This window comes from Podarcis tiliguerta (assembly GCF_965153285.1).
Source record: "Podarcis tiliguerta genome assembly, chromosome: 5".
Taxonomy (NCBI): domain Eukaryota; kingdom Metazoa; phylum Chordata; class Lepidosauria; order Squamata; family Lacertidae; genus Podarcis; species Podarcis tiliguerta.
The window spans coordinates 12,599,185-12,626,787 of record NC_139538.1 but is presented as its reverse complement, the minus strand read 5'-3'; the positions used below and the strand labels follow the sequence as shown (position 1 = coordinate 12,626,787).

General features: G+C 43.7%; 1 protein-coding gene across 8 annotated transcripts in view; it reads left to right on the top strand.

Annotated features, from left to right (window-relative positions):
• NAALADL2 (N-acetylated alpha-linked acidic dipeptidase like 2) overlaps positions 1 to 27,603 on the top strand; it is an 803,264-nt gene that overhangs the window by 448,479 nt on the left and 327,182 nt on the right. For all 8 annotated transcript variants that reach the window (XM_083442084.1, XM_083442080.1, XM_083442081.1 and 5 more), the window contains 2 exons: positions 11,398 to 11,668; positions 22,615 to 22,734. In XM_083442084.1, coding sequence (XP_083298210.1) covers positions 11,398 to 11,668; positions 22,615 to 22,734 — 391 coding nt within the window. The remainder of the gene's footprint in view (positions 1 to 11,397; positions 11,669 to 22,614; positions 22,735 to 27,603) is intronic.

The following is a 27,603-nucleotide window of genomic DNA, read 5'->3' as shown; positions in this document are numbered from 1 at the left end:
AAACCAAAAATAAAAAAATAAAAAATTGCCATTAGCTGTGAGCATAACCCCACAAGCATTCCGACTTAGCAATGCAATCTAATCAGTTCCTCAATTCAGGAGATGAGGAATGATTAGGAATTGAAAGGGACAAAAGCAAAAGGATACCACCAGCTGGGCTAACAGGGTTCAGGGCTTTTATGATCAGTGGCCATGCATGTGTTTCCCCCCACCCCCACCCTGAAATAAAAAGCTGCAGGAAGAAACCTTCGACTGCTATTCAGATATATGCAGAGTCCTTTCCTGTATCTGAACTAATGAAACTGACTCAGGAAACCAAAGATGCCACCTGGACCTGATTACTTTGCTAGTAACTTTCATTGAGGAATCATAGGATTGTAGAGTTAGCATGTTACCTATGGTCTTCCAGGAAAGCAAAAGTGGGCGAATTGGGGAGAGGGAGAGAAAAACCCATGTTTTAAAAGGCTGTGTGGGTCAGTGGTTTAACTAAGAAAAGGAGGAGGAATCATAGAATCATAGAATCATAGAGTTGGAAGAGACCACAAGGGCCATCAAGTCCAACCCCCTGCCAAGCAGGAAACACCATCAGAGCACTCCTGACATATGGTTGTCAAGCCTCTGCTTAAAGACCTCCAAAGAAGGAGACTCCACCACCAAAGAAGGAGGAGGAAGAGGAGGAGGAGACTACTCCCTCTCTCCCCACCTCCCCACTATGACATTTTGCTCTTGGGGGATATCCAAGAAACTCATTCCATCAGTGCAAGGATTTCTCCTTACATAATACAACCCCTTTCCCCTAGCTCCTCTCTCTGTGCCCTCACCAAATCTGCTTTGAAGGGTTTGGGGAAACAGGAACAAGATATGGGGAGTGCAGCAGGAAGACAGAGGGAACAGCTCCATTGCGCAAGCAGAAATTCTTGCACTGATGGAACAAATTAGTTGGATACTGCCTGTTGCCTCTGGTTCACTGCCTGTGTGTGGTGGGGAGGGAGGTCTGTGTTTCAGTGAAAGAGCATGCAAAAGGTCTCAGGTTCAACCCACAGGATCTCAAGGGACGACTAGGAGATTTCCCTGGAAACCCGCTGCCAGACAGAGTGGAAAATACTGAGCTAGATGGACAAAAGGCAGTTCTATAGCCATCATTTTAGCCAATCATCATTGCTCAAACCTTAGCTATGGTTGTTGAAAGGGGTATCAGAATGCTTTAAATGTTTGATGTGAATGTGGCCAGTCTCTTTGGATAGAAGAAGTAGGAGGGGTTCCATTCTTCCAACAAAAAGCAACCCATTTACCTAAACTCCTAAGATATATGAAAAATGACCGAGAGTGCCCCCTAACTCTCAATAAACTGTCCTTACTCTGGTGTGAATAATTCAAAGGCTCTCTCATTTTGCTGCTTTTTGATAGCCAAAGCTGAACGATTTCACAGTCTGTGAAATAATGGAAGCAACAAATGTGGGAACTGTTCTTGTTATCTACTGTAGTATGATCTTGCAGTTGCTGTTCTGAAGGCAGGGGAAAAAGTCACTTTTTTTAAAAAAAGAGTACTGTCTTTGGTGAACCGTGGGAGAGAAATACCATCTGACAAGGATTGTCAACTTCTACTGCACTAGATAATTAAGCAAGCAGCGAGACAGTCAGTTAGCTTTGCACTTTGGATCATCGTTGAGAGAGAATTCTTTTTCTTTTTCTTTTTTGGAAGGATCACAGGTTAAGGATGCTTTTAATAAAATGCTTTAAATAAAAGTAGAAGAGGGAGTCTGATGACTAAAGCAAACAGGTTTTGAAGCAGATACCAAAGTGAATTTAGGCTTGGTGAGAGGTTGCCTCTAATCCTAAACCAGGGTCATGGATGTAGAACCTCTTGTGTGTGGTTTTTTCAAAAAAGATTTCTTTTTTGTAAAAGTTCCTCGGTTTGGCAGTGAGCCAGAATTGAACACACAATCTGTCCCAACAAAGCGTTCATTTCAAAGGTACAAGGGTAATCTTAGTGCAAATCTCAGCAGACCTTTGAGATTGTGCGTTTTACTAGAAATGAGCAACTGGCTAGTATTGGCTCAATGGGGAACGATGGTAGAGGCAGAAATAAAATGGTGGCTCAAGACACAAGGCCAGTTTAAGACATCTTGGAATGTGCCTTATGCTGTCTCATGTAATTGGTCTAGCTCAGCATTGTCTACAATGGCTGTCAATGGCTTCCCGGGGTTTCAGGCAGGAGACATTTGCAGCCATACCTGCAGATGGTGGGGATTGAATATGGAGCCATTTAAGTGCAAAGCAGATGCTTTGTCACTAAGCTACGGACCTTGCCCATCTTTAATTCCAAAATCTCAGATTACCTAGCTGCACCACTGCAGGTCTTACCATGTTGCCCACGATTATTATCATTTTCAGAGGCGAGTAGGGCAAACTGGAAAGTTCTGCCTCCCTTTCTGGGGGCAGGAAGGCTGCTGGCATTCAGGACCTAGACCCCACATATCTGAAAGGCTTCCCTACAGACCATCCCAAATGTTACGACCAGCAGAGGGACCCTCTCTGTAGTTCTGCTGTACCTCCTTCAGAAGCTAGAAGGGTAACCCAGAAAAGGATGTTCTCTGTGGCAGCCCCAAATCGCAGAATTCCCTCTCCACAATGGTGTGTCTGGCTTCTCCACTTTACAGCTTTTGGCAAATACTGATGACCCACCTCCTTAGTCTGGGATGTGTGTTTTCCCGGTTCACCCTTTTTCTGTAATCCATTTTATCTGTTTTTAATTTTATATTGTAACCTGGTCTGGAACCTGCTGGCGAAGAGCAGGAATTATTATTACTATACTTGTTGTGGCACTATCCTGTGTATTTTTGCAATTATTTACACACAAAGCAGCCTGTGGTAGGATAGGGTTGCCTGTGTATTTAGTATCACAGCCTTTTAAAGCACAGAAAATGATTGAGATCAGGGGTTGAGCAGTGAGGAATCAAAGTAGCTATATTTAGATTAAGCGTCTCTGTGGACTCATGCCATCATTGTATCCCAGATTATGCTACTTTCCTGAAAAGGGGTAGAGTGGGGGGGGGGCTGACAGCGGGGGGTGGGTAGGGGGAGAGTAGCGTATTTTCGCAGAACCACTCATTGATAGAGATTTATCTTTCTAAATGGTGACGCCGTGGATTAATTGAGGTGCTTTGTGCAAATGTCAGTTACTGGCTTTTTGATGGATCAAGCTGTGTACTTTTTTTTTGTGTTGGAGGAGAGTTAAGATATTGCTTATCATCTGTCTTGTGTATCTTTCCCCTGGAAAGGGGGGGGGGAGGGAACTGTACGAGGCAGATATTGAGGCAGTGTGGGGGAGTGTGTGTGTGAGAGAGCTGTGCTTTCTGGCTCCAGAGGGGCTTGACAAGATGGGAATGAATACACAGTATATTTACGGTCTCTCTTCCCATTCCAACATGCTGTCATTTCCCTCCTAAATAAAGATCAGTTCATTTGCAACACACATGCACACAAACTCCCTACTGTTATTTCTTGAACAATTAGACTCGAGGAAAAGCTAAACCGAAATGTCAGTTCAAACATGGATCACGTCAAGTGAAAGGAGAAAATAATTTAAAACACACATACACCCCCCCCCCAAAAAAAACCCCAAGTAGTATTTGAAAAGCAGGCGCAGAATTGCACAAGCATATTTCACTCCTGGGTGACAGTTTTTGATGGAATTTCTGCCCATAAGGCACCTTTATAGAAAAACAATAGCTCTATGGAAGTGTTTTCAGCAAGGTCTCTTCCTGCTCTAGTCAGACAGAAATCCATATGAATAAATGCCCTTTAATAGCAGTGTTGTGGCTCTGGGAGCCTTACAGGGTTCACACAGTCATTGGGCATGGTTAAAAGCAACAACAACACCCCTGATTTTCATCACTTGGTGGCTTCCATGTGCAAATGGATTTTCACAGCTCAGAATGCCTTAGGTCAGGAGTACAGAATTGGTGGCACAGCAGGTGCTATTGGGCTACAACTACCATCATTCCTGACCATCAGGAGCCAGGGTAGTGTAGTGGTTAAGAGCAGTAGACTTGTAATCTGGGGAACCGGGTTCGCGTCTCCGCTCCTCCACATGCAGCTGCTGGGAGACCTTGGGCTACTCACACTTCTTTGAAGTTTCTCAGCCCCACTCACCTCACAGAGTGTTTGTTGTGGGGGAGGAAGGGAAAGAAGAATGTTAGCCGCTTTGAGACTCCTTCGGGTAGCGATCAAGCGGGATATTAAATCCAAACTCCTCTTCTTCTACAGAATTGGTGGCACAGCAGGTGCTATTGGGCTACAACTACCATCATTCCTGACCATCAGCCATGCTGGCTCTGATTGATGTGAGTTGGAGTCCATTAGCCTCTACAGGTTTTCCTCCCTACCAACACACCAACACACTTACACCTTAGCTGGAATTTTCAGCTTACATTCCAGCACCACAAGAGGATTTTGTCCTTCACCCACTTCAGAAATGGTTGGAAGCTGTTGCTCCAGAAACTATTCAGTTCAAGCTTAGAGTTTCTACAGGATCTGGAGGCTCCATCCCCTTCTTGGTTCTGTGCCTGGCCCTGATCCAGGGAGAAGTTCATGTGGGCTTCTCCTTTCTATTCACATGTGGTGAGCTGGACACTTTGCTAGCAGTCCTGAAAGTCCTGGCTAGCATACCGCATCTTCTGTTCCTGTGGACCTGGAAGCCAAGGGGAAGTATGAGAGCTCCTTCATGAATTTATCTAATCCTCTTTTAAAGCTCCCTGAGTCGGTGGCCCCCACTGCCTTCCATGGGAGTGGGCTCTATAGTCTGATAGTTTTGGGATGCCAAAGGAGGTACTCACTGACACACTGGTGCCTTGGGACAGCACATTAGAAACTTTTGTAGTGAGTTGCCGGTGTTGGGATAGGATTGTCAGCTCTCTAAATGGCTATTCTGAGAGCCACTTGGGGGACAAATTGGAGCATCTTCCTAGATACTCCTTAGGAAGTGTTCCCATAGGAGCTTGTTTCCCCATGATGGGAATGGCTATGAAGCCCTCTGTTTAAATGCTTGGCCAGTGGAATTCTTTTTGTCTCTGGCTCCAGCCTCATGGGCTGCCTCTCGCTCAGTTCTGATACATCCTGGCTACACATCTGGTCTGCTTTATTCTGTCTTTTAGCCACCGTTCTGCCATTGGTTCAGCTTGTTGGGATATTCCGTTCCACCTTAAGGAACAGGCATGATTGTTGTGTGTCACATATCTGTTTACACTCCAGCACAGCTTGCTGGGAACTTCTGTTTGTGTATAGCTTTTGCTTTAGTTGTCTTGGACACGAAGGAGATCAGACATGTTTCCTTTTGTTCTGATGTACGCTGAATGACGCGGGTGGCGCTGTGGGTTAAACCACAGAGCCTAGGGCTTGCCGATCAGAAGGTCAGTGGTTCGAATCCCTGCGATGGGGTGAGCTCCCGTTGCTCGGTCCCAGCTCCTGCCAACCTAGCAGTTTGAAAGCACATCAAAGTGCAAGTAAATAAATAGGTACCACTCTGGCGGGAAAATAAACGGCATTTCCGTGTGCTGCTCTGGTTCGCCAGAAGCAGCTTAGTCGTGCTGGCCACATGATCCAGAAGCTGTACGCCGGCTCCCTCAGCCAATAAAGCGAGATGAGCTCCGCAACCCCAGAGTTGGTCACAAGCTGGACCTAATGGTCAGGGGCCCCTTTACCTTTACGCTGAATAAACTGCTTGTAAATATGCTCACACAGCCTCTTCTGCCATTTCTGTTTGCGTAGCATATACTCTGCTTAGTAGTGTGCCCTAGCTTCTGAAGCTTGGGTTGCAGATTCATGCTGTACCAAGGACTGGAGTTCGCCCGGCACACTGGCCGGTGGGCTGGAGCCAGCTGGGGGCCTGCCAATTGCCCCCGTTTCCTTGGTTGCATGCCAACCCAGCTTACCCCAACCTAGGAATAAGGTTGCATTTCTCCCAATGGAAAAAGTGGGAGCCCTACCCCCCAGTTTTAAAATGCGGACCACAACCCCCATCTGACCACTTTCCTTTGGTCAGTTTCATTTGTATGTTTTATGAAGCAAGAGTAAGAAAAGATCCAGCGACAGCAAATTATTCCTCGCTGCATGCCAGGCATGCTGGTTCAGCCAATTCACTCCCTCCATTAATGCCTATTTTATATCAAAATGCCTGGGTACTGTAAGTGTTCATTTTTCTTCAGAGACAAGCCATATCCCTCCACCTTTTGGGGCTGTCACGCTGCTGTGCTGGCAGGGAATCCTAGCCTTATAACTGTTGAGCGCTGATGAGCTGTACAGACAAATTGTTTTATCCCCTTCAGGAGGCTTCCAGCCTCTTTACTGCTTTACACAATAGCATTCAGATTGCTGAAGCTTTATGGTGTAGATTGTGAACCATAATCCTTTGTGATTCATCTCTGGGTAGCTGAAACCAATGGTTTTCAAACTTTCTACCTCCAGGAAACATGTTCCGTGTAAACCTACTGGCCAAGGAACCTCTCTGGGTGGCAACAGATTATGAGGTACACATTGTCACGAAGACCAGTAAGCCTTTGACACAGCCACAAGTGAATTTAGAATGTGTTTTACTCATCCTAATCAAGAACCCCAGAATTCCCTAGATCACAATTTTGACAGCCATTGGGTTAAACAGCAGAATATTCTACAGAAGAGAATGCAAAGTGTCTTATTTCCATGCAAGAATAATGCTTGAATTTAATATTTACTTGACATTATAGTGATACAACATAGTGGCGTTGTGGGTTAATCCAAAGAACCTAGGACTTGCTGATCAGAAGGTCAGTGGTTTGAATCCCCGCGAAGGGGTGAGCTCCCGTTGCTCAGTCCCTGCTCCTGCCAACCTAGCAGCTTGAAAGCACGTCAAAGTGCAAGTAGATAAATAGGTACTGCTGCAGCGGGAAGGTAAACGGTATTTCCGTGCGCTGCTCTGCTTCACCAGAAGCGGCTTAGTCATGCTGGCCACATGACCCGGAAGCTGTACGCCGGCTCCCTCGGCCAATAAAGCAAGATGAGCTCCGCAACCCAAGAATTGGTCACGATTGGACCTAATGGTCAGGGGTCCCTTTACCTTTACCTTTATAGTGATACAAAAGAAAAAGAATTCCATTCTTCCTTCCTTCCCTCCTAACAACATGGTGGCCTACAGTTGTTGCTGGACTACAATTCCCAACAAACTTGACTTTTGGCTATGCAACTGGGGCTGGTGGAACTTTTAGTTCACCATCTGCTGGAAGGCACCATGCTAGGTACCCCTGCTTTATCATGTAGATGGGAAATTCATCTGAATTCCCAACCTCCTTCCATCCTTTAGTTAAATGTTGCGGGGGGGGGTTACGTTGTGAATTTACATCTTCTGCTTTGACAAAGGGTTGCCATATGTCCTCTTTTCCCAGGACACATCCTCCTTTTCATGGATAGAGTTGTCATAGCGATCCTTGGTTAAAAGTAGAAGTCGGTAAATGTGTCTTCTTTTTTGCTCTTCAAAATATGGCTACCCTAGTCATGCAGTGGTTCGTTGTATCAAACCTGTATAACAAAGATTGAATCACACTAGAATGTTATTTGCTTGATCACTGCAGAATCAAGGGATGACTTGCATATGTGAGAATGAGTCATCACTGTTCTACCACTACAGTGAAACATGCTCACATATTCAAATCCTATCAACAAGTGCTGAATACTCAGGCAATGAGAAATCAAGGTGTATGTATGTGTCAACCAGCCTATAAAGCTCAAATGAACACCATGGGCACCAATGCAGCTAAATGCAGCTATTCTTACATCCTGTTGAAAAGAATGGGTTAAATTGAAATTGCAATTAACTGAATTTCTATAGCTTATAATAGAACTGAGTGAGGGCTCACTTTTTATTTTACATTATTATTAATTAATTAATTAATTAATTAATTAAATTTCTTAGTCGCTTTATCTGGCCAAGGCAACCCAAACCCAACTTTAGCTAAACCGCGTCCTCATTCAGTATAAGGATCATGTTGTGCTCTGGTCAGATGCTGGATCCACAGGACAAGGCAACAGGCCTTTGAAACCCCTGCCTCCAAACTACCTCTTCTAGGCTCCATTCCCTTGTGGAGAACTTAAGGTTCTGAAATGTCCAACCTTCTGACCTGAAGATGGACACCCTTTCTCCATTCCATTGCCTCCCACTTGGTGTGTGTCCTGTGCTGCTGGACTAATTTACTGTGAAAGGCATTGGTTCCTCAGACAAACGGGAAGGCACCCATGAGGGTCTTGGCCATGGTCCTACAGGTCCTTGTGGTATGGGAGGTTCTTCTGAGGGCTCCTAGGTTCTTCTGAGGGCTCTCTGATGGTCCCAGGCACAGCAGCTGGCTCAGAGCCCTTTGTTGGTGCCTCTGTAGCCCCTGACTCTGATCCTGGATTGCTGCATGATTCAAAGGCCATGACAGATCACTTTTAAACTTCAAGAACAGTGAAGTTGAAGTACATGGGTCATTTGCAACTCAGTGCTCCTGAAGATATTTGCTTGGAAGTATGTTCAACTTGGCCAAAAAGGATATCCTTCTCAGTAAGAAGGCTTAGGATCACAGCCTTAGCCTTGCTAGTAGAACTTCTGAAGAGTTTGTTTGCTAGATTAAAATATTCCCAAGAGTCATTAAAACACTTAATACCTGCTGATTTGTTTTAATAAAGCTTAGAGCACGATTTGCATCAGGATTTTTAAATATTCTGCAAAAGGAATTATGAAGTAAATAAGGAATGCACTTGTGTTGCTTTAATTCAATCAAGGATATTGTCACTAAAGTTTCAATAGCGTATTGATTTAATTACAGAGTGGAAAGCATCGTTCATTTCATAGTGAAAGGAACAATTTCATAATTGTGCTCTTCATTTAAAACTACCTCCCTCACTGAAGCAAAGTGCAGGCTGATGGGAACTGCGTCAATCTTATTTGTATGGGATGAGTTCACTTCCATTATTTATTCTATTAATGCTTCCAATACCTGTGGGAAATGTGGGTCTTCAAGTAGCAATTGTGTTAATCAAACGACTTTGTGCGTTTTGGGACTGTCCAAGTTTGTGTCATTGCCTTAAAGGGCATAGCTGATGAAATCACTAGCTTGTAATGTACTAGTGATTGGATTAACTTGTCTATTTTGTGCAGTCTGTTTGAAGACTTATTGGAGATAAAGTGGAAAAGATTAAATCCAAAGAGTTGACCTTTGACTATTATTCCTCTTGAAAAGAGCTCACAAGTCTTTAACGTAAGCCCACTTCATTTCAAACATGTGTGTGTGTGTGTGTGTGTGTGTGTGTGTGTGTTTTATTTGGTATTAAAATAGGCCACAGATGGTGAATGTCATTCTCATTTGTTTAAAATGGGTTTCTGGCTATTGGGCCGGAACAAGATAGGATCTGTTGTGTTCTCTCAAATATGCTGTGTGTACACGGTGGATAATATCCTAAGAGTCCCCTGTGCCCTTATGCCCCCATATGTGTATAAAAGGTAAAGGTAAAGGTACCCCTGCCCGTACGAGCCAGTCTTGACAGACTCTAGGGTTGTGCGCCCATCTCACTCAAAGAGGCCGGGGGCCAGCGCTGTCCGGAGACACTTCCAGGTCACGTGGCCAGCGTGACAAAGCTGCTCTGGCGAGCCAGAGCTGCACACGGAAACGCCGTTTACCTTCCCGCTAGTAAGCGGTCCCTATTTATCTATTTGCACCCGGGAGTGCTTTCGAACTGCTAGGTTGGCAGGCGCTGGGACCGAACAACGGGAGCGCACCCCTCGCGGGGATTCGAACCGCCGACCTTTCGATCGGCAAGCCCTAGGCGCTGAGGCTTTAACCCACAGCGCCACCCACGTCCCTGTGTATAGTGTATATAGGTCCTCTGTATTTCTCATTAAATCAGCCCTTCTTCATACTGTCTTAAAGACCATTCTGAAGGTTCTCCCAACTCTCAGAGCTCATATGACCTGAAGCATGGGCAAAAGTTCACTGTGTGATTCCTCCAAGAGACAGCGGTCTCCAGGAAGAGATGTAGAAGGAACTAGAACTTCACCTGCTTTAAATGCAAGTTTGTTGGTGCAATAAGACCCTTTAGGGGGAATCATTGCTAAGTCCTAATGTTAGGAGCTTCAGATAATGTTTCTTCAGATCTTTGTATAAAGGACACTTTCCTAAGAAATGTACCAACCACGTTCTCCTCCTTAAGGCAGCTGACTGGGCAGTGTCTACCCACCCCATTCTGACCCTTCACTTCCATCAGCTGCAGAGAATTTCAGCTACATTTAGTCAAAAGGCATCTCCACTCATAACAAGGGACAATTTGGGGGAAAACGTTTAACAAAAAGAGAGAGGCTATTTTGTTATCTTAATTCTAGGAACAAAACACAGCTTTCCCCAACCCAGTGGCTCCCATTGGTTATGCTGATTGGGACTGATGGCAGTTGTAGTCCCAAACATCAGGCGGGTACCATGAGCAGTGGCGTAGCGTGGGTTGCTGGCGCCCTGGGCGGGTAAGCTGCTGACACTACTGGAGCACCCCCCACCAGAGCCAAGCAGGGCTGTGCTGCTCAGACTGCAGGGGGAGAGCCCATCTGGCAAACACAGCCTTTGGTGGGCAAATCCACCTCATGCCCGCGGGGAAGAACACCACACTATTACTGGTGGAGGAAGAGAAGGCAGGGGGAGCACACTGCCCCTGGCACCACAATCCCAGTGGGGTGCCATCATGGCTGCCCCCCACCCGTGCTGGGTGCCATGCCCCCAGGACATGTGCCACACCCCTGTGGGTGGCGTGCCATGCCCCCAGGGCATCCACCAGCCATGCCCCCACCGTCTCTCTGCCCCCGGTGCCAGAGCATGAAGCTCCACCACTGCAAACTATGCTGCCTGCCTTGCTCCATTCATGTCCGCTCACCGTGGGCCTGAGCTGCTCTGCTGCCTTTGCTAGGGTATGGATTTCTATGGAAGCCGACACCTGCATGGGGGCACTTGGTTGTGCCCCCTCAGAATTTTGCGCCATGCTACACCACTGACTAGGAGGGCAGCTTCCTAAAAGCATCCATTTCTGAACCAGTCCCTTGTCTTCCTCGTAGATGATGTTAGGTTTTGTTTGTCCAGATGGGCGATCCTATATTCTTGAAAGGCTAGCGTCAAGTTTTACAAAACAACCAGAAGACTGGGCTAACACAATGGGCCTCCTGAAATCCTTAATGTGATATATCCACCTGCTTCTTGTGATAAGATGGTTGGAGAATTAGGCACAATAAATTTTCTAGATTCTAGGCATCATACAAATAAAATCAGAGGCTTCTTATCAGAAAAGTGAAGAGGCATTGGGGAAATCCAACGTGTTAATCGAGTACTTCTGTTGTTGTTTCTTTGTTGTCAGAGATTTGATACAGCTGCGTGGGAAAGAAGATAGAGATATTGCAATGAAGCTGCTGGCTCAGTGGACATCCTATGGCCTTGAAGATGTCCAGCTCGTAAATTACTCTGTCCTCCTTGACCTGCCGGGCGCTTCTCCAAATACAGTGACTCTGAATAGCACTGGTGAATGCTTTTATCCTAATGGACAGCTGTGTAGCAAAGAGACCAAAAAGCTTCACAGTCAAGACCTTCTCTACTCCTATGCTGCTTACTCTGCCAAAGGAACTCTCACGGTAATGTAACCATTTGTCTCTGTCATTTTGGTGGGGGGAGGAAATAGAAAGAAACAGCTTCCATCTAGATTTAAACCAATGGGATGATGTATTGTTTGCAAGGCTCGAAAGAAGCCAAGTAGGTGTGGGTTTAAGACATAGTATGCTTTATGACTCAATTTTTGGCATGATCCATCTCTGTTTATGTTTTATACCTTTTTAAGTGGAAGCTGGAATTCTTCATATTTTTGGTGAGTCAACTGCCTTCTTTTAGAGTCATGTCAATAGCATTTGATGGATTTTTTAAATTCTTTGATTATAGTTGATGAGGCAGCTCTGCTAAGCACCACCATACCTTTCAAAAGATTCCTTTAAAATGAAGTTTTTGAGGACCGCTGGGTTGCAACCTGGAGGTTTGGCCTTTACCTGAATGTGGAGGAACCATAGATCGACGGCACAACACCTGTGTGCAAAGCTCCCAGTCCTCAGTTTTCCCTCTACCATTTTGTCCAGCAGGACAGGTAACAAACCTGCCTCTCATTAGGTAGAAATGATGTTCTTGATTTCAGTTATTATTATTAATTAAATTTATTACCTGCCCTTCACCACTGAACTATGACCATTGTTCACTTATGCTTTCCCTTTTGCTCTTAAAATGGAACTCTTGAGATCTACCTCCTTCCTACATGATTGAGCCAGTCCATATTTAACAACACGAAACTTCTGCAATCTCATCTAGTCAGGAGTGCAGAACCAAGATGCTTACTAGGCTGTGATGCATGATAATGTTCAGCCACAGGACTGGAATAAGCAGAAACCCAAACCTGAAACATCAGAAACATTTGGTTTACATGATGTTATCATTTGCTCTAGGGGAGTGATTTTCTCAGCTGTGCACTTCTGCAGGTACCGCACAACTGCACATACATGGCAATCTCTGCTTCTGCTATTTAACATTTATTTAGTGCTAGGTGCGGAGCAGAGCATCGGAATGAACAGTCCAAGCCCAGAGGGTTTGTAATCCTCATCTGGTACATAGAAGAGGAGCTTGGGGGGAAAGATAAATTCATAAGCACCCACACCTGCTCTTGGGAAATGTGTGTTCCAAATCTCTGTAGGCCTCCAGAACTGAAGATCCATCTGGTAAGCATGCTGCATAATAGCCTCCTGGAAGTGTACAGAGAGTTATGGCTTTCAGCAGAGAAAAGTCCTACCACTTCAGTTTACTTAATTACACCTCCGTACCATCTGAATCAAGGCAGTTAATGTTGTGTTGGTGCAAGCTACTCTACAAGCTGCCAAAGCCGCTTAGATCTTTGAGATCAGGGCATTAATCAGATCAAAGAGTTTTGAAGTCTATGGAGAAGTCTGCATATAATTTGCAATCCTTGTATCGTATATCATGGCAGCATCAACGGCTGGTGGACTCTCCTTCACTGGAGGTTTTTAAACAGAGATTGGATGGCTATCTGCCATCGATTCTTTAGCTGTGGTTCCTGCATTGCAGGAGCTTGGACTAGGGACCTCTTGGGGTCCCTTCCATTGCTACAATTTTCTGGTTCTATGATTCTATGCAAGGTAGGTTAGGCTGAGAGACAATGACTAGCCCAAGGTCATCCAGTGAGTTTCACTCAATGAGTAGAGGTTTTAACTCTGGTCTCTCAGGCCCTAGTCTAACACTCTAACCACAACCACACTGACTCTAACCTAGACACAGACATACACAAATGTACACACATACACATCCAGTTGCATGTAATTGATTTATCCCCGTTGCTGTTGTCTTTTTCTTCACTTGAACTACCAGAAGAAAGAGCTATTAATGGCTGTACAAAATGTGGCTCACTGCCAGACACTCACGGCAGGACTGCTTTGGTTTCTGACAATGTTATTTGTAGAACAGCCGCACTCTGCTTCTTTGAAAGCCTGTCATGTCCATTCATCTTGTGGCCATATTGTACCTGAATCTCCCAATTTGTGCTTTCTAGTAACAGTCTGAACGGCAGGCACGGTATATGAAATCTTCTTTTTGGAAACAAACTTAGTGCCAGTGATGGATGACCCACTTTTGCTACCTCTGTGTAATTTGCTGTAGGCTGGGAAAGTGACAGTGTTTACCCCATTATAATAACAGGTGGGGTCAGTGTATGATTTCGCAGATCGTGGCCCTGTTGCTTGTGAAATGCACATTAAAATAGATGATTCATCATATTTCAGGTCTGTGGGAGGGAAAAGAATTACTTCTTGATGCGTTGTGTTTGTGACTAGAAAGCCTCATGAATTATAACTCAATAGGAAGGGAGTTTAGAAAATCTTTCTTTTCTCCAGACTCCCAGTACAGAAAGCATTTCCCTCTAAAAACACTTTCTGAATTTTCTGCGACACAACTTTTCAACGATATCTTTCATCACATTGCTAGAAGTGCATATTTTGTGTGGTATTTTGCATCATGTTTAACAAAAGGCAAATAGAGCCAAGCTCTTAAAACTTCTGGCAGCCTCAAAAATGAGTCCCTAACGAAAGGCATTCAGTGGGTAGCCATTTCCAGAGAGGGGTTTCTAATTGAACATTGCAGAAATTAATTTGGAACGGAAACAGAATAGCCCTAGTTTTCTTTATGGTAATATAAAAACAGCTGCATTTTTTCCTGCACCTACAAAAGCAGTAAGCATGGGGACCTTTCTGAGACCACATCTCCATACCTCTCACCGTACCAAGGCCACTGCACTGGCCTTAAGACCTTTTCATACCAAAATGGGACAACTTAGCTGTTAGCACTAACACCAAATGGGCTGATGGAACTCTGGTCCATAAATTGAATGTGACCCTCATGGTCTCTCCATCCAACCCTTGAGATCCTCTAGGGTGCTTTTCCCTGAATGGAATGTTTCCTAGAACTATGAAAAAGCCTTTTGCTTGCCCTTGCCCAGCTGGAGGGGTTTGTGTTGTGTTGTTGTGTTGTGTACATTCACATGGAAGTGAAACACAGTGGAAGTAGAGAGAGAATCTGGAGATGGACGATCACATTAAGAGGAGGCCAAAGCCCTCACTCTATAGGAACATGCCGATTTAAATATTGTATAGTGGTGGTTAATCTCCATTGTTGCTTATCTGTAAAAAAGTAAAATGTTAAAGTCCATTAATCAGATGTATATATCCAACATGGTTAATCTCCATTGTTGCTTATCTGTAAAAAAGTAAAATGTTAAAGTCCATTAATCAGATGTATATATCCAACATGGTAAGTTTAGGTGCCTTCTTGTTTTAGGGGAGAGGATAAACTGAAAGATAATAGAGAACCAATTCTTCCTTTTCTAGCAGCTTCTAGTCCAATGAAAAATGGCCAGGTTTGTTATCTAGGAGATATAAGGCCCAAAAAGACCTTGCCTGTGTGTGTGGGGGGGGTGCTTTTGCTATGTTTCCTTTACATTTTTAGCACCATTTACATTTTACTTCAGATGTATTTATTTGTTAACGACTCTTTTTATGGGTTTTTTTCTCTTCTGTAGTTTTTCCCTCTAAGGATAAAGCTTTGCATCATGTCAAATATTAAAGAAAATGTAAATATATTTCCCCGAGCTTTCAATGAGTTCTGTCAGATCCTGTGAAACAAAGAGCACGGCATTCTGAGACATATTAGGTTTAACCTCTGAAAGGATATGAGCCTCTGAAATGTACATTAATAGTTGAGGGAGAGCGGTGGAGGATGGGGGGGAGGAGAGACTCAGGAAAATGCTCCAGTTGAAATAGAAACACAAATTTCTGTGCCAGAACTTTGCCAGTCCCCCCCCCCTCCCGCCCCCGATGAAATCATAAGTTCATTGATTTTCAAGATCAGGTAAAATAGGAGACAAAATCAGCCAGTAAATAAACTTGGTGGATTCAAAATAGCAAGTGCCTTCAAATGACTGTCATAATAGCACACTTCATCAAGTCCCAGACATATTGCAGTGCAAAGAGCATTGCAGATTTTCTTCACCCCCAGCAAATTTCCCCACTTTGTACTGTATGGTGCCTTTAAGACTGAGGCTGAATATATGAGCTCCTGGTTTGAATCTTGCAACTCCCCTGTGAAGAAAGGTTTACAGCATTTTGGACTTTTTAGTCTAGAGAAAAGGCATGATAGAATTTTATCAAAATGATTCAGGATATGGGGTGGGGGGGGTACTTCATGCAGCAAATAGTAAAGATAAGTCACTCACTCCCAGAAGAAACAGTGATGGCCACCAACTTGAAATGACTTTAAAAGAGGATTGGACAAATTCTTGGAAGAGAAAGCAATCAATGGGATAAAAATTGGGGATGGCATGGAGTGCACTTAGAGGAAAACCAATTTCACTAGTGCTAATGCTTGCACTAGCATATCTATTAAGTTGTATTGCAGACAACTTGGTCACCCTCTTTTGCTCACATTCCAGTTTGTCAACAGCCTTCTAAAACTGTGGTGGAACTCCAGGTGTGGTCTGACTGAGGCAGAATAGTGGTACTATGACTTGATCGGGGCACTATACTTCTGTTGATGCAGCCTAGAATAGCATTAACTCTTTTTTTTCTTCTTCTGTGTCACACTGTTGGCTCATGTTTAATTTGTGGTCTACTAAGACCCCTAGGGGACGTGGATGGCACTGTGATCTAAACCATAGAGCCTAGGGCTTGCCGATCAGAAGGTCGGCAGTTCGAATCCCTGCAACGGGGTGAGCTCCCGTTGCTCGGTCCCTGCTCCTGCCAACCTAGCAGTTTGGAAGCACGTCAAGTGCAAGTAGATAAATAGGTACCACTCCGGCGGGAAGGTAAACAGCATTTCCGTGTGCTGCTCTGGTTTGCCAGAAGTGGCTTAGTCATGCTGGCCACATGACCCGGAATCTGTACACCGGCTCCCTCGGCCAGTAAAGCAAGATGAGCGCCACAACCTCAGAATCATTCACGACTGGACTTAACGGTCAGGGGTCCCTTTACCTTTATCAAGACCCCTAGATCATTTTCACATGCATTACTGGCAAGCCTGGTGTGCCCCATCTTATATTTGTGCATCTGGTTCTTCCTGCCTAAATGCAGAACCTTACATTTGTCCATACTGAAATTCATTTTGTTCATTCAGACCCAGTTCGCCTATCTGTTAAGATAATAGTGAATCCCGATTCTGTCTTCTGCAACATTAGCTATGCCTCTCACTTTGGTGTCATCTGCACATTTGATGAACATTCCTTCAATTCCTTCCTCCAAGTCATTTAGAAAGATGTTGAACAACAATGGGCCCAGGAAAGAACCCTGCGGCATCCCACTTGTCACTATTTTCTAGGATGATGACGAACCATTAATGAGCACTCTTTAGGTTTCGTCACTCAACCAGCTACAAATCCAATGAACAGTTATCTTTTCCAGTCCACCTTTTACCAGCTTCTCCAGATGAATATCATGGGGGACTTTGAAAAAGCCTTACTGAAATTAAGATACACTACATTCACAGCTTTCCCCAAACTTGTAACTCTTTCAAAAAAAGAAAAAAGAAATGAGGTTTGTCTGACATGACTTGTTTTTTGAGAAACCCATGCCAACTATTTATTTTATTTTTTTCAACAAAAATTATTAGTTTTCCAAATTTCTAACAAACAAATCCACAAACATAAAAAGAAAACATTAAAAAACAACAACCGGACATTTATCCTAACTGTAGCAATTCCACTTTTGTTAACATTGTTGGGTGACTTCCTCGAGTCTCCCTGGCTGAGTTCCCATATAAATCATTGTAGCAGTTTTCCAAAACTATTTTCACATAAAATTTACTTGGTCGATTAACTTCTTTCTTTCTTTTCATTTTAACTTTTAACATAGTATTCTACAACATCACATATTTAAATCCTAGGCCTATCTGATACTCGCAAGTAATTCTGTTTAAGTTGTCTTAACATATTGAATATGATAGCCATGTTCAAATATATAAAAGGATGTCACATAGAGGAGGGAGAAAGGTTGTTTTCTGCTGCTCCAGAGAAGTGGACACGGAGCAATGGATCCAAACTACAAGAAAGAAGATTCCACCTAAACATTAGGAAGAACTTCCTGACAGTAAGAGCTGTTCGACAGTGGAATTTGCTGCCAAGGAGTGTGGTGGAGTCTCCTTCTTTGGAGGTCTTTAAGCAGAGGCTTGACAACCATATGTCAGGAGTGCTCTGATGGTGTTTCCTGCTTGGCAGGGGGTTGGACTCAATGGCCCTTGTGGTCTCTTCCAACTCTATGATTCTATGATTCTATGATATTTAGCTAAGTAGTCTTTGAATTTCTTCCATTCCTCTTGGTACTCCTCCTCCTTCTGTTCGCGGATTCTTCCGGTCAGGTCGGCTAGCTCCCAAAAGTCCATCATCTTCATCTGCCATTCCTCCACTGTTGCATACCAACTATTTAATTATCTGTTCTAGGATCTTTCCTGGTATCGACGTCAAGCTCATCGGTCAGTAGATACCTGGGTCTTATTTCCCCCAGTTTTTTAAGATGGAGTCAACACCTGCCCATCTCCAGTCTGCAGGAACCTTATTTGTTCTCCAAGAATTTTCAAAGATTATAGACAGAGGCTGTGGGATGGCATCCACAAGCTCCTTTAATATCCTTGGTTGCAGCTCATCAGGCCCTGCAGATTTGAATTCATTTAAATAGCTAGGTACTCCCTTACCACCTCTTTTCCTATCTTGGGCTGTAGCTTTCTCCTTAAATCATTTATTCTGTTATCACCTGGTTGAGCACTATTTTGCTTTTGAGTGAAGACAGAGGCAAAGTTGGTGTTCAGCAGTTCTGCCTCCTCTTTGGTACCCAATAGCATGTCTCCATCTTCTTCATGCACACTACATGGAGGAGGGAGATTATGAGACAATATTGTTAACAATTAGCAATTTTGTTTTCCTGGAGAGGAACTTTGAACTCTGAACCTGAGTTAAGATGTAGGGAGCAATAGCACTCCTAGCAGAAATCAGACCAATCCCAAGGGTTCTGAAATTACATGGAAGGATGCAACAAAATAATTTTACAAATATAAAGGTGCCCTAGCTATATCTTCAGAAAAGTATGGGAGCACCCCTATTAATGCATTTTCTGATCAAAGCTTTTGTTGTTCTGATTCTAAGAATGCCATTTATTCATTCCATCTAGTGCAAAGCTGGATTTCGCTGGAGATACATATGCTTTTCAGTCCACAGATTGCATTTTAGAGAGTAAGCACCCCATTTGAATGGATGAATCAAAGTGTTTAGCAGTGCCACAGTTTTAGGTATAAGAGGATTTACCTTGGCATATCTAAAGCAAACACACAAGTGTTCTTTTTTCTGCAGCTGATAAAAGGCTGTGTTCCTCTTTGTTTTTCAAATAGCATTATTTTTCCCCTCAAGGAAAGCAGTTTATCTGTACTTTACCACCAGCGATTCTGCTTTCATATTCAGAATGTATAAAGATCAGGATTATACCATTTTAACATCAGCAGAAGTGAAAGCTAAAAGCATTACAGAATCCACTCCATTCATTATGGTTGGATTATTTTATTTTATTGTACAAAAGTACACACACTACAAAAGTGCATTAGCACTGTAAGTGTGTGTACTGTAAGTGTGGAATACATTATTAACAGGAATAACATCCTGTCTCCAGGAAACACTTGCATCATACATATGCATTTTTAGGTTTTTCCATTACAGCGTCTTGTATAGACCACAAACCACCTGAGAATTGTTTAAGGACCAGAAATATCAGTCCTTGTTTTCTCACACCTACCAATGTACTGAAAGGGGCACTAGATGAATACAACAAAAATATGGTACTGTACCTTAAAGACTAAAACATTTACTGCAGCATAAGTATTCAGTTACTAGAGTCTGCTTCTTTGGAAATCATGGCAGCAGCCTGTCTTGTAGCAAATGCAGTTTCATACAGCTAGCATGTTTAACTCTAGTTAAATGCATAAAGGGGTTAAGACCACAGAGTATGCTGTTGTTTCTAGACCTGACCAGGACACACTCCCTTATGTCTGGTGACGGACAGTTGAGAAAGTTCTTTCATTCGCCTTCTTTCCACTGTTTGTTCTCTTTCACTAAGTGAACTTGATCAGAGAGGACCACTCCTAGCTCACACAGTGTGTTCAGAAACTTTTACCATAATTTGTAAAATTTGTAAACTCATGGTTGCTGTGGTTGCGTAAAGAAATAGATTTATCTGTTTTGCATGTTCAGACCCAGAGACCTTCCCCTTAATAAAGACACATTTGACTCCAATTTTAGTTTTGGTTTTTTGGCAGAATTTAAGCCACAACTTGATTGATTACAGAAAAGCGAGTGGTTGCATAGGCTCTGGTTTGACTAGCTCCCTACACCCTTGCAGATAGCGCTGACCCAGAGCTCTATCATAGGTCAGCCAAGGGTGAACACCTGAGGTAGGTGAAAAGCCTGGGACAGACCCTGTTCACTCCCCAGATGCTGCCCTGGACTCAGGCATGGGCACAACCCCTTTTCAGGGGTTGACCGAACCAAGTTGAGTCCCTGGATTCCTTTAATGGAATACCCTTCACATAGGGATGGTGAGACCGGTCTCCCATCCCTATCACATGAACCAGAGCCTATCCGCAACCTTACAAGTTGTGACGAATTGCTACGCGACAGGCGAAACCCAAAGAGCTACGGCCAATCAACCAAGTGGGGGAAATTCCTGCCTTGCACACAACGGCATAGCAAGGTCAATCGCAAAATGCCCTAAAGATAAGGAGAGGTGTGGGGGTGTTCCGATGCTCGAGCTGAAAGAGGAAGCTCTGGGTCACGTGCATAGGTATATATAGGTCCTTCAATCCATTTAGATTGCACCCCATTGGCCAGATTAAACCCAGCAACAAGGGACCTACCAATCGGGTGTTGTAGCTGTCCAATATACTGACCCACAACCAGGAGGTCAGTCTCCAGGTCTCACCCCAACATGTGCCCTCTTTTAGGGAGGGCACGATTTTCTGCTCTAGTTATCCCTAGTAAAAAAATCTTCCAGTCTTTTTGGGAAAGTTACCTTAAATATCTATTTCAACTCAGTGTGTGGTGTAGTGGTTGAGAGCGGTAGTCTTGTAATCTGGGGAACCGGGTTCACGTTTCCGCTCCTCCACATGCAGCTGCTGGGTGACCTTGGGCCAGTCACACTTCTCTGAAGTCTCTCAGCCCCACTCACCTCACAGAGTGTTTGTTGTGGGGGAGGAAGGGAAAGGAGAATGTTAGCCGCTTTGAGACTCCTTAAAGGGAGTGAAAGACGGGATATCAAATCCAAACTCTTCTTCTTCTTCTTCTTCATTATAAATCATCTCCCCAAAGTCCTTAGCTATAGTGGTACCTCGCAAGACGAATGCCTCGCAAGACGAAAAACTCGCAAGATGAAAGATTTTTTGTTTTTTGAGTTGCTTCGCAAGACGAATTTCCCTATGGGCTTGCTTCGCAAGACGAAAACGTCTTGCGCCTTTTTCTTAAAACTGTCAATGCATTCCTATGGGAAACCGTCAATGCACAGTGGTACCTCGCAAGACAAAAAATTCACAAGACAAAAAACTCGCAGAACGAATTAATTTCGTCTTGCGAGGCACCACTGTACTTACATGTCCACCACATGTGATAAAATGAGCCTTCTGCTTCTTTAAATTTCCAGCAAAGATTTGACGTTGATTTATACAATTTGGCTGATTTACTTTGTCTTAGGTCCCATCTACACATCATTTTCATAAAGTTCTCCCTCAGGGTAGAACATGCTGTGAATTTCAACCCAGATTTCCTTAACTTTCCCCATGATTCTAATTCTATGTTATGCTCCACATCCCTAACCCAATGGATCACAGCAGATTTAACCTTTTCATCTTTGGTTTCCCATTCTAACAATATCCTACACCTCCTTGAAATCAGTTTTCCACATCAGCATTTCTTCAGCATCTCAGTAGGCCACGTAGGAATGTTTTTAGCAGGCACCAAAATAGTACAGTGAAGGAGCCAACTTGATCTCAATAGGCAGGGAGTTCCTAAGTGTATGTGCTGCCACATTAAATGATTGTGTTCTTATATATGTGGAACAGGTATTATGTGGCACTTGCAGTTGTGCCAATTTCGCCAATCGAAGTGGTCGAGTGTACATGTGGTGCAAGGTGATCTCATAGGTAAACTGGTCCCAAGTTGTTAAGTTGCTATGACAAAACACAGCTGGTAGGCTAGGTGAAGAACTACTGCTGGCTTTAGACTTCTTTAGACTGTCATGGAGGCAAATACTGAGGTCAGATGAGTACTACAGTGGACACTCGGGTTGTGAACATGATCTGTGCAGGATGCATGTTCGCAACCCACAGCGTTGCCAACCTGCAGTGGCGCGTCTGCGCATGTGCGGGTTGCGATTTGGCACTTCTGCACATGTGCAAAGCGCAATTTAGCGCTTCTGTGCATGCGCAACCACCAAAACCCAGAAGAAACCCGTTCCGGTACTTCCGGGTTTCAGCGGGTCTGTAACCCGAAAAAACGCAACCTGAAGCGTCTGTAACCCAAGGTATGACTGTATAATCCAAGACAGCAGACAGGCACTAGTGAGCACGAGTGTCTTTACTGCTAAGGGCAGGGTGGCACCCAAGATTTTGCTCCCCCCAAGTCTGTGGTTAATGACACCACTGCTTCTCACTGAAGGCTGCTACACACATTATTTTTTGGCTCTTTGTGTATATTTAGGCTCTTTGTCTATATTTATATAAATGTAGCACATACAAATGAAATATTTGTGTTTGCAAACACCTACGGACTGGTGCAGATACCATGTAGGCGTGTTTAGCCACATGTAAATCAAACAGCAAATATGATTGTCACTGTGTAATAACATGATTGCCACCCTATACTGCTTGTGAATTGCCTCTTGGTAGCTACCATCTGTCTGATCCTCAACGTGTTGAGAAAGAATACACTAATAAATAGCATCTATTTCTGTTTATACAGGCTGAAGTCTTTGATGTGCAGTACGGGACTGCAGAAGATTTGCTCAGGATCCAAAATACTGCAAATGTCTCCAGGAAAATTGCGCTTCTGAAGCTAGGACGTTTGCCTTTGCTGTATAAGGTAAGCTGTGGGGTGAATGCAATTTTGCCCTAATTAATTGTTCCTTTTTCTGGTTTTCAAATTGCAACCATTATGATGACACCTTGTTGTGACTCGCTCACCTAAAGTTGTATTTAATTGGTTCTTTGCAGCAATCGCCTCCTGCGGTTTTTGGCTTTATTTTCGTTACCTGTGTTCCGTTCCCAGTTTTTCTCACAGGATTATGACGCAGTGTGACTGGCTAGCTCCTTTCCTCTTTCTCTTTTTGCAAAGGCAAAATAAATGTTTAACACATTTCAGTTTGATGACAAGGTGGATGCTGGAAAAAATTTGATGCCTACTGTGCTTCTGGGAGAAATTTGTTTTAAGAAAACAGCACTAAGAGTGAAGAAGATAAGATAAACCCATTTACGGCTGGTTTAAAACACAAGCTTGGGGGGATGGGTTATAATACCTGTGCACACTTGACCTGGGTGTAAACAGGTGGCGCTTTGGTCTAAACCACTTAGCCTCTTGGACTTGCCATTCCACAAGTCAGCAGTTCGAATCCCCATGATGGGGTGAGCTCCCGTTGCTCTGTCCCAGCTCCTGCCAACCTAGCAGTTCGAAAGCACACCAGTGCAATTAGGTAAACAGTGTTTATGTGCACTCTGGTTTCTGTCACGATGTTTCGTTGCAGCAGAAGCAGTTCAGTCATGCTGGCCACATGACCTGGAAAGCTGTCTGTGGACAGACACCGGCTCCCTCGGCCTGAACGTGAGATAAGTGCCGCAACCCCATAGTTGCCTTTGACTGGACTTAACCATCCAGGGATCTTTTACCTTTTTACCTTTTAACCCATTTGAACACAATGTGACTTGCTTCTGAGTACAATGGAACCGCGGGTTACAGCGGGGATCCATTCTGGAGGCCCAGCCGCAACCCGAAAATGACGCAACCCAAAGCGTCACATCTGTGCACGCACACGGCGCGATTTAGCACTTCTGTGTGTGTGTGAATGGTGCAAACCGGAAGTAACCCATTCCGGTACTTCCGGGTTTGCGCCGGTCACAAGACGAGGGTGACGTAAGCCAAAGGCAATGTAACCCGAGGCTTCACTGTATACAGTGGTACCTCTGGTTACAAACTTAATTCGTTCCGGAGGTCCATTCTTAACCTGAAACCGTTCTTAACCTAAGGTGCCACTTTAGCTAATGGGGCCTCCCACTGCTGCTGCACCGTCGTCGTGCAATTTCTGTTCTCATTCTGAAGCCAAGTTATTAACCCAAGGTACTATTTATGTGTTAGCGGAGTCTGTAACCTGAAGCGTCTGTAACCCGAGGTACCACTGTACATGTTATATTAGATATTATCTGAACTCTGTTCACACATTCTCCTCAATATGCAATGTTTAAAAGCAAGTATGGGGGCATGCAAGCTCTGTCCCAATGAAAGCCCTTTGACAAATGTTGGCTTCACCTGTTCATATCACCTTCAGCTGCTCTTGGTCCCTGATGTCCCTGCAATGAACAGAGAAGGTCTGCATGGAGATTTTACTCAGGTTTGCTCAAACGCACCTAGAACTGCCTGTGTAACTGGGAACTGTGATAAAATTAAGACCCTGATTGCACAAAGGGCTGTACTCATGTTCAAGCAAATATGAACAAAAGTCTCCCTCCAGAACCTTTCCTGCTCATTTATAGGAAAGCTGGCTCCAGTGTGCACAGGGATGTTGGAGGCGGGCCTTGTTTGAGCACCCTTGCCCACCCTTGCTGTGGGGTGCTTTCAGTTGAATGCTTGAACCTGTCTATATTGTGGCCTGTGGCATTAGGTCCAGTTAGCCTGAGAGTCAGATAACTGGAGCTACTTTGCATTGAGTCAGACCAGCCCATCCAGTGTACAAGCCCTGGCAATCATCTGATTGTTAGTGTCTCTGGCATCATTCCTGGTTCACTCCAGGCTGGGGAAATCTATGCAACGGGGTGCTTTTCTAGACACTTAGGCAGGTAGCTGTGTCCTTTAGAATCCTGATTTTTCTGAAGAGGACTGCAGCCTCTGATAGATGCTGCTTTACAGCAGCTGTACTAAGAGTTGTACGGTGTTAAGCAAAATCTGTGTGCTCCACACTTCAGTCTCCTGTGGCATCATTTTACAAAGTTTGCAGCAGCAGATATTGGGATCTTACCAGCTCTGTTGGACTCTCTCCACAATCTGAGGCTTCCAGCTGCATTGATACACTGTGGGTGTCTCAGCCGCTGAAACTCAGTACTGTAATGGAAAGGAATATAGCACAAAAAGGAATAGCCAGTTGAGAACTCTGGGGGAATCCAGAAAGTATCACCAGTGCTGGCATTCAGCCTGACGGTTTCCATTCATTCCAGGAGAGGGGAGGCAAGGGGGAGATTTTTGCAGTCCTTCTTGGTCAGTCAGCTTTGGAACGAAAAGCAAAGGTGCTCCTGGGAAAACGACAGCATCATAACATGGTGTCATTGGCCCTTTCTTTCTAAATCCTTTCTGGTCCCGCCTGCCCAGACTGCAACACCCTAGAGCAGATTTGGTGAGGGCTCAGGGGGCACACAGGGAAAGGAGAGGAGGAAGATCTGTTGCACAAATGGAAATCCTTGCGCTGACTAAATGAGCTACTTGGATACTACCCAATATATCTACAATGTCATTGCGGACAATGAGTATTCTTGCAAAAGAATAATGTTAAACAACAATTAATGAACTCCTTTTCCTTGTCGACAGTAGAAAGTGTCCTTTCATATTGTATCACAGTGTGGTATGCTGGCTTGACAGCCACGGACAGAAAGTCTTTACAGAGGGTGGTGAACACAGCACATGATATCATGGGCTGTCCCTTGAGGCCGCTATATGACATCACAAGGGATCATTGTCTTAGGAGATCGAGAAAAATTCTCAGGGATGACTCACACCCTGGCCATCTCCTTTTTAATCTTCTACCCTCGGGCAGGAGATATAGAAGTATAATCAGCCGTACCAACAGGCTAAAAAATAGCTTCTATTCGTGGGCTGTTAGGCTGTTGAATGGAAAATAACGTAGCGAAATTGACTTGCGAGGTAGTGTGTTGTTTGATAAGCACACAGAGTCCAACGAGACTAAGTGTTTGTGGGGCGGAGGGAGGCTCGTTTAATTTCATTGTACGCGGGTTGTACAATAAAGGTGTTGTTGTTATTGTTGTTGTTGTTGTTATCATTAATTAATGATAACCCTAGGACCTTGGATAGTTTGGGTAGTATCAGTGCCAGATTAAGTCCCGTGGAGGCTCCCAGGGAGTCAAAATCTCAGGGGGGCCCTCACATTGAACGAAGAAAGCTTGATTGTAATCTTCTTTCAAGATCAAATCCATATTATTTTGATCTGTTGCCACGGAGTCCCTAAACGACATGGGCCCCATAGGATAATGCCTATTCTGCCTATTTGGTAATCTGACACTGGGTGGTATTTAACTATGTTCTTCGGAATTGTTGAGTGGTACTAGTTTTAATGTTTTCCTGGTCTTGTTTAAATCTCAAGCAATGAAATGCGAAATGTGCACTGTCAGTGGACTTAATTGTATTTTGTAGAGATGGGGAGAAATTGGGTTTGTTTTCCATTTTCATACAAACCTCCCTAACTTGCATTTCCCAAAACAACAGCCAAGCTGAAATGTAGCTATCCTTCAAAATTCAAACTTCTCTGAATTTTGTGATATAGTTCTCCAATTCCCCCCTCCTCCCAAAGTCATATATTAGGGAAATTGTACTTAAAAATGTGTCTATTAGCAAAATATAACATAAAAAAAATATTATATTGGGGAAATGCTTGCCAAAATTTGTATATCTCAAATTCAGATTTGTTATTAAGGCAACATAATGCCAAACAGAAACATATGGACATAAATAATACATAAAAAACATATGAAAAGATAAAAAATTGACCTGTACAATAAATATACATTAAAAAAAGCAGAGTCTGAAGGTCTCAATGGAGGTCACATGGCTTTGGCTAAGTTGAGTAGCCTTCACTGCAAATTTGGCTGAATTAAATGCACAGGTGTGTTTATTAGGCAAAATCGCACACAAAAATACTAATGAATATTAGCGGGCACTTCACACAAACAAACAACACACATACACGCATTGCAACTTCAAGTGGACATGTAGCAAACCGAAGACTAGGAATATGAGAAACTGGAGCCAAAACTGACAGATAGTATTTTAGAGTTTTCCCTTCATCGTATGGAATCAAATATTTGCTCTCTGTGGACTGTTAATAAACCTGAATTGAACTGAACAATAGAGTGAACAGGAGATAAAAAAACAATTTAAAACAAAAGTACTGTTGTCCAGGAGAGCCAACCAAAACCATTTAAGCAGCAGAGCAGAACAAATTCAGCCAGGAAAAGCAGACATAGAAGAAAAACTAGAACTGGAAAATTATATCTCTAACAATCAAAGCTGGAATAAACAAGGCAGACTTCACCAAAAAAACAACTATCATTACTTTTGTTTAAGTGCGAAGCAGTCTAACTATGACTTGCTGCTCAAAACACTCACTTTGGTAGCTAAGTTTTGGAGCTGGTTTATCATAGATGAACATGTGAATTGGAGAGGGAATTGAACTTTCCATTCCTAAAAGGGACCCTGATAGTTGTGTAAAACCATCTTTCAAAATCCAATACTTTTAAAAAAGTAACCAAGGCGTTAGTAACGTTGCAATGGTAGCAGCAGGTAAATCAATCCAAATCCCTAGAGTTCTCTGATGAAATGCCGGACAGTGAGAAAATTAACCAGGCATCACAGAGTAATCTTAGAAAATGAATTCCTGAACTTGGCATCACCACCAAGTAGGCCCTCTACTCACATCCAACCCAATCCAATGCAGGGCTTCTACTGGAGACTTGGCAT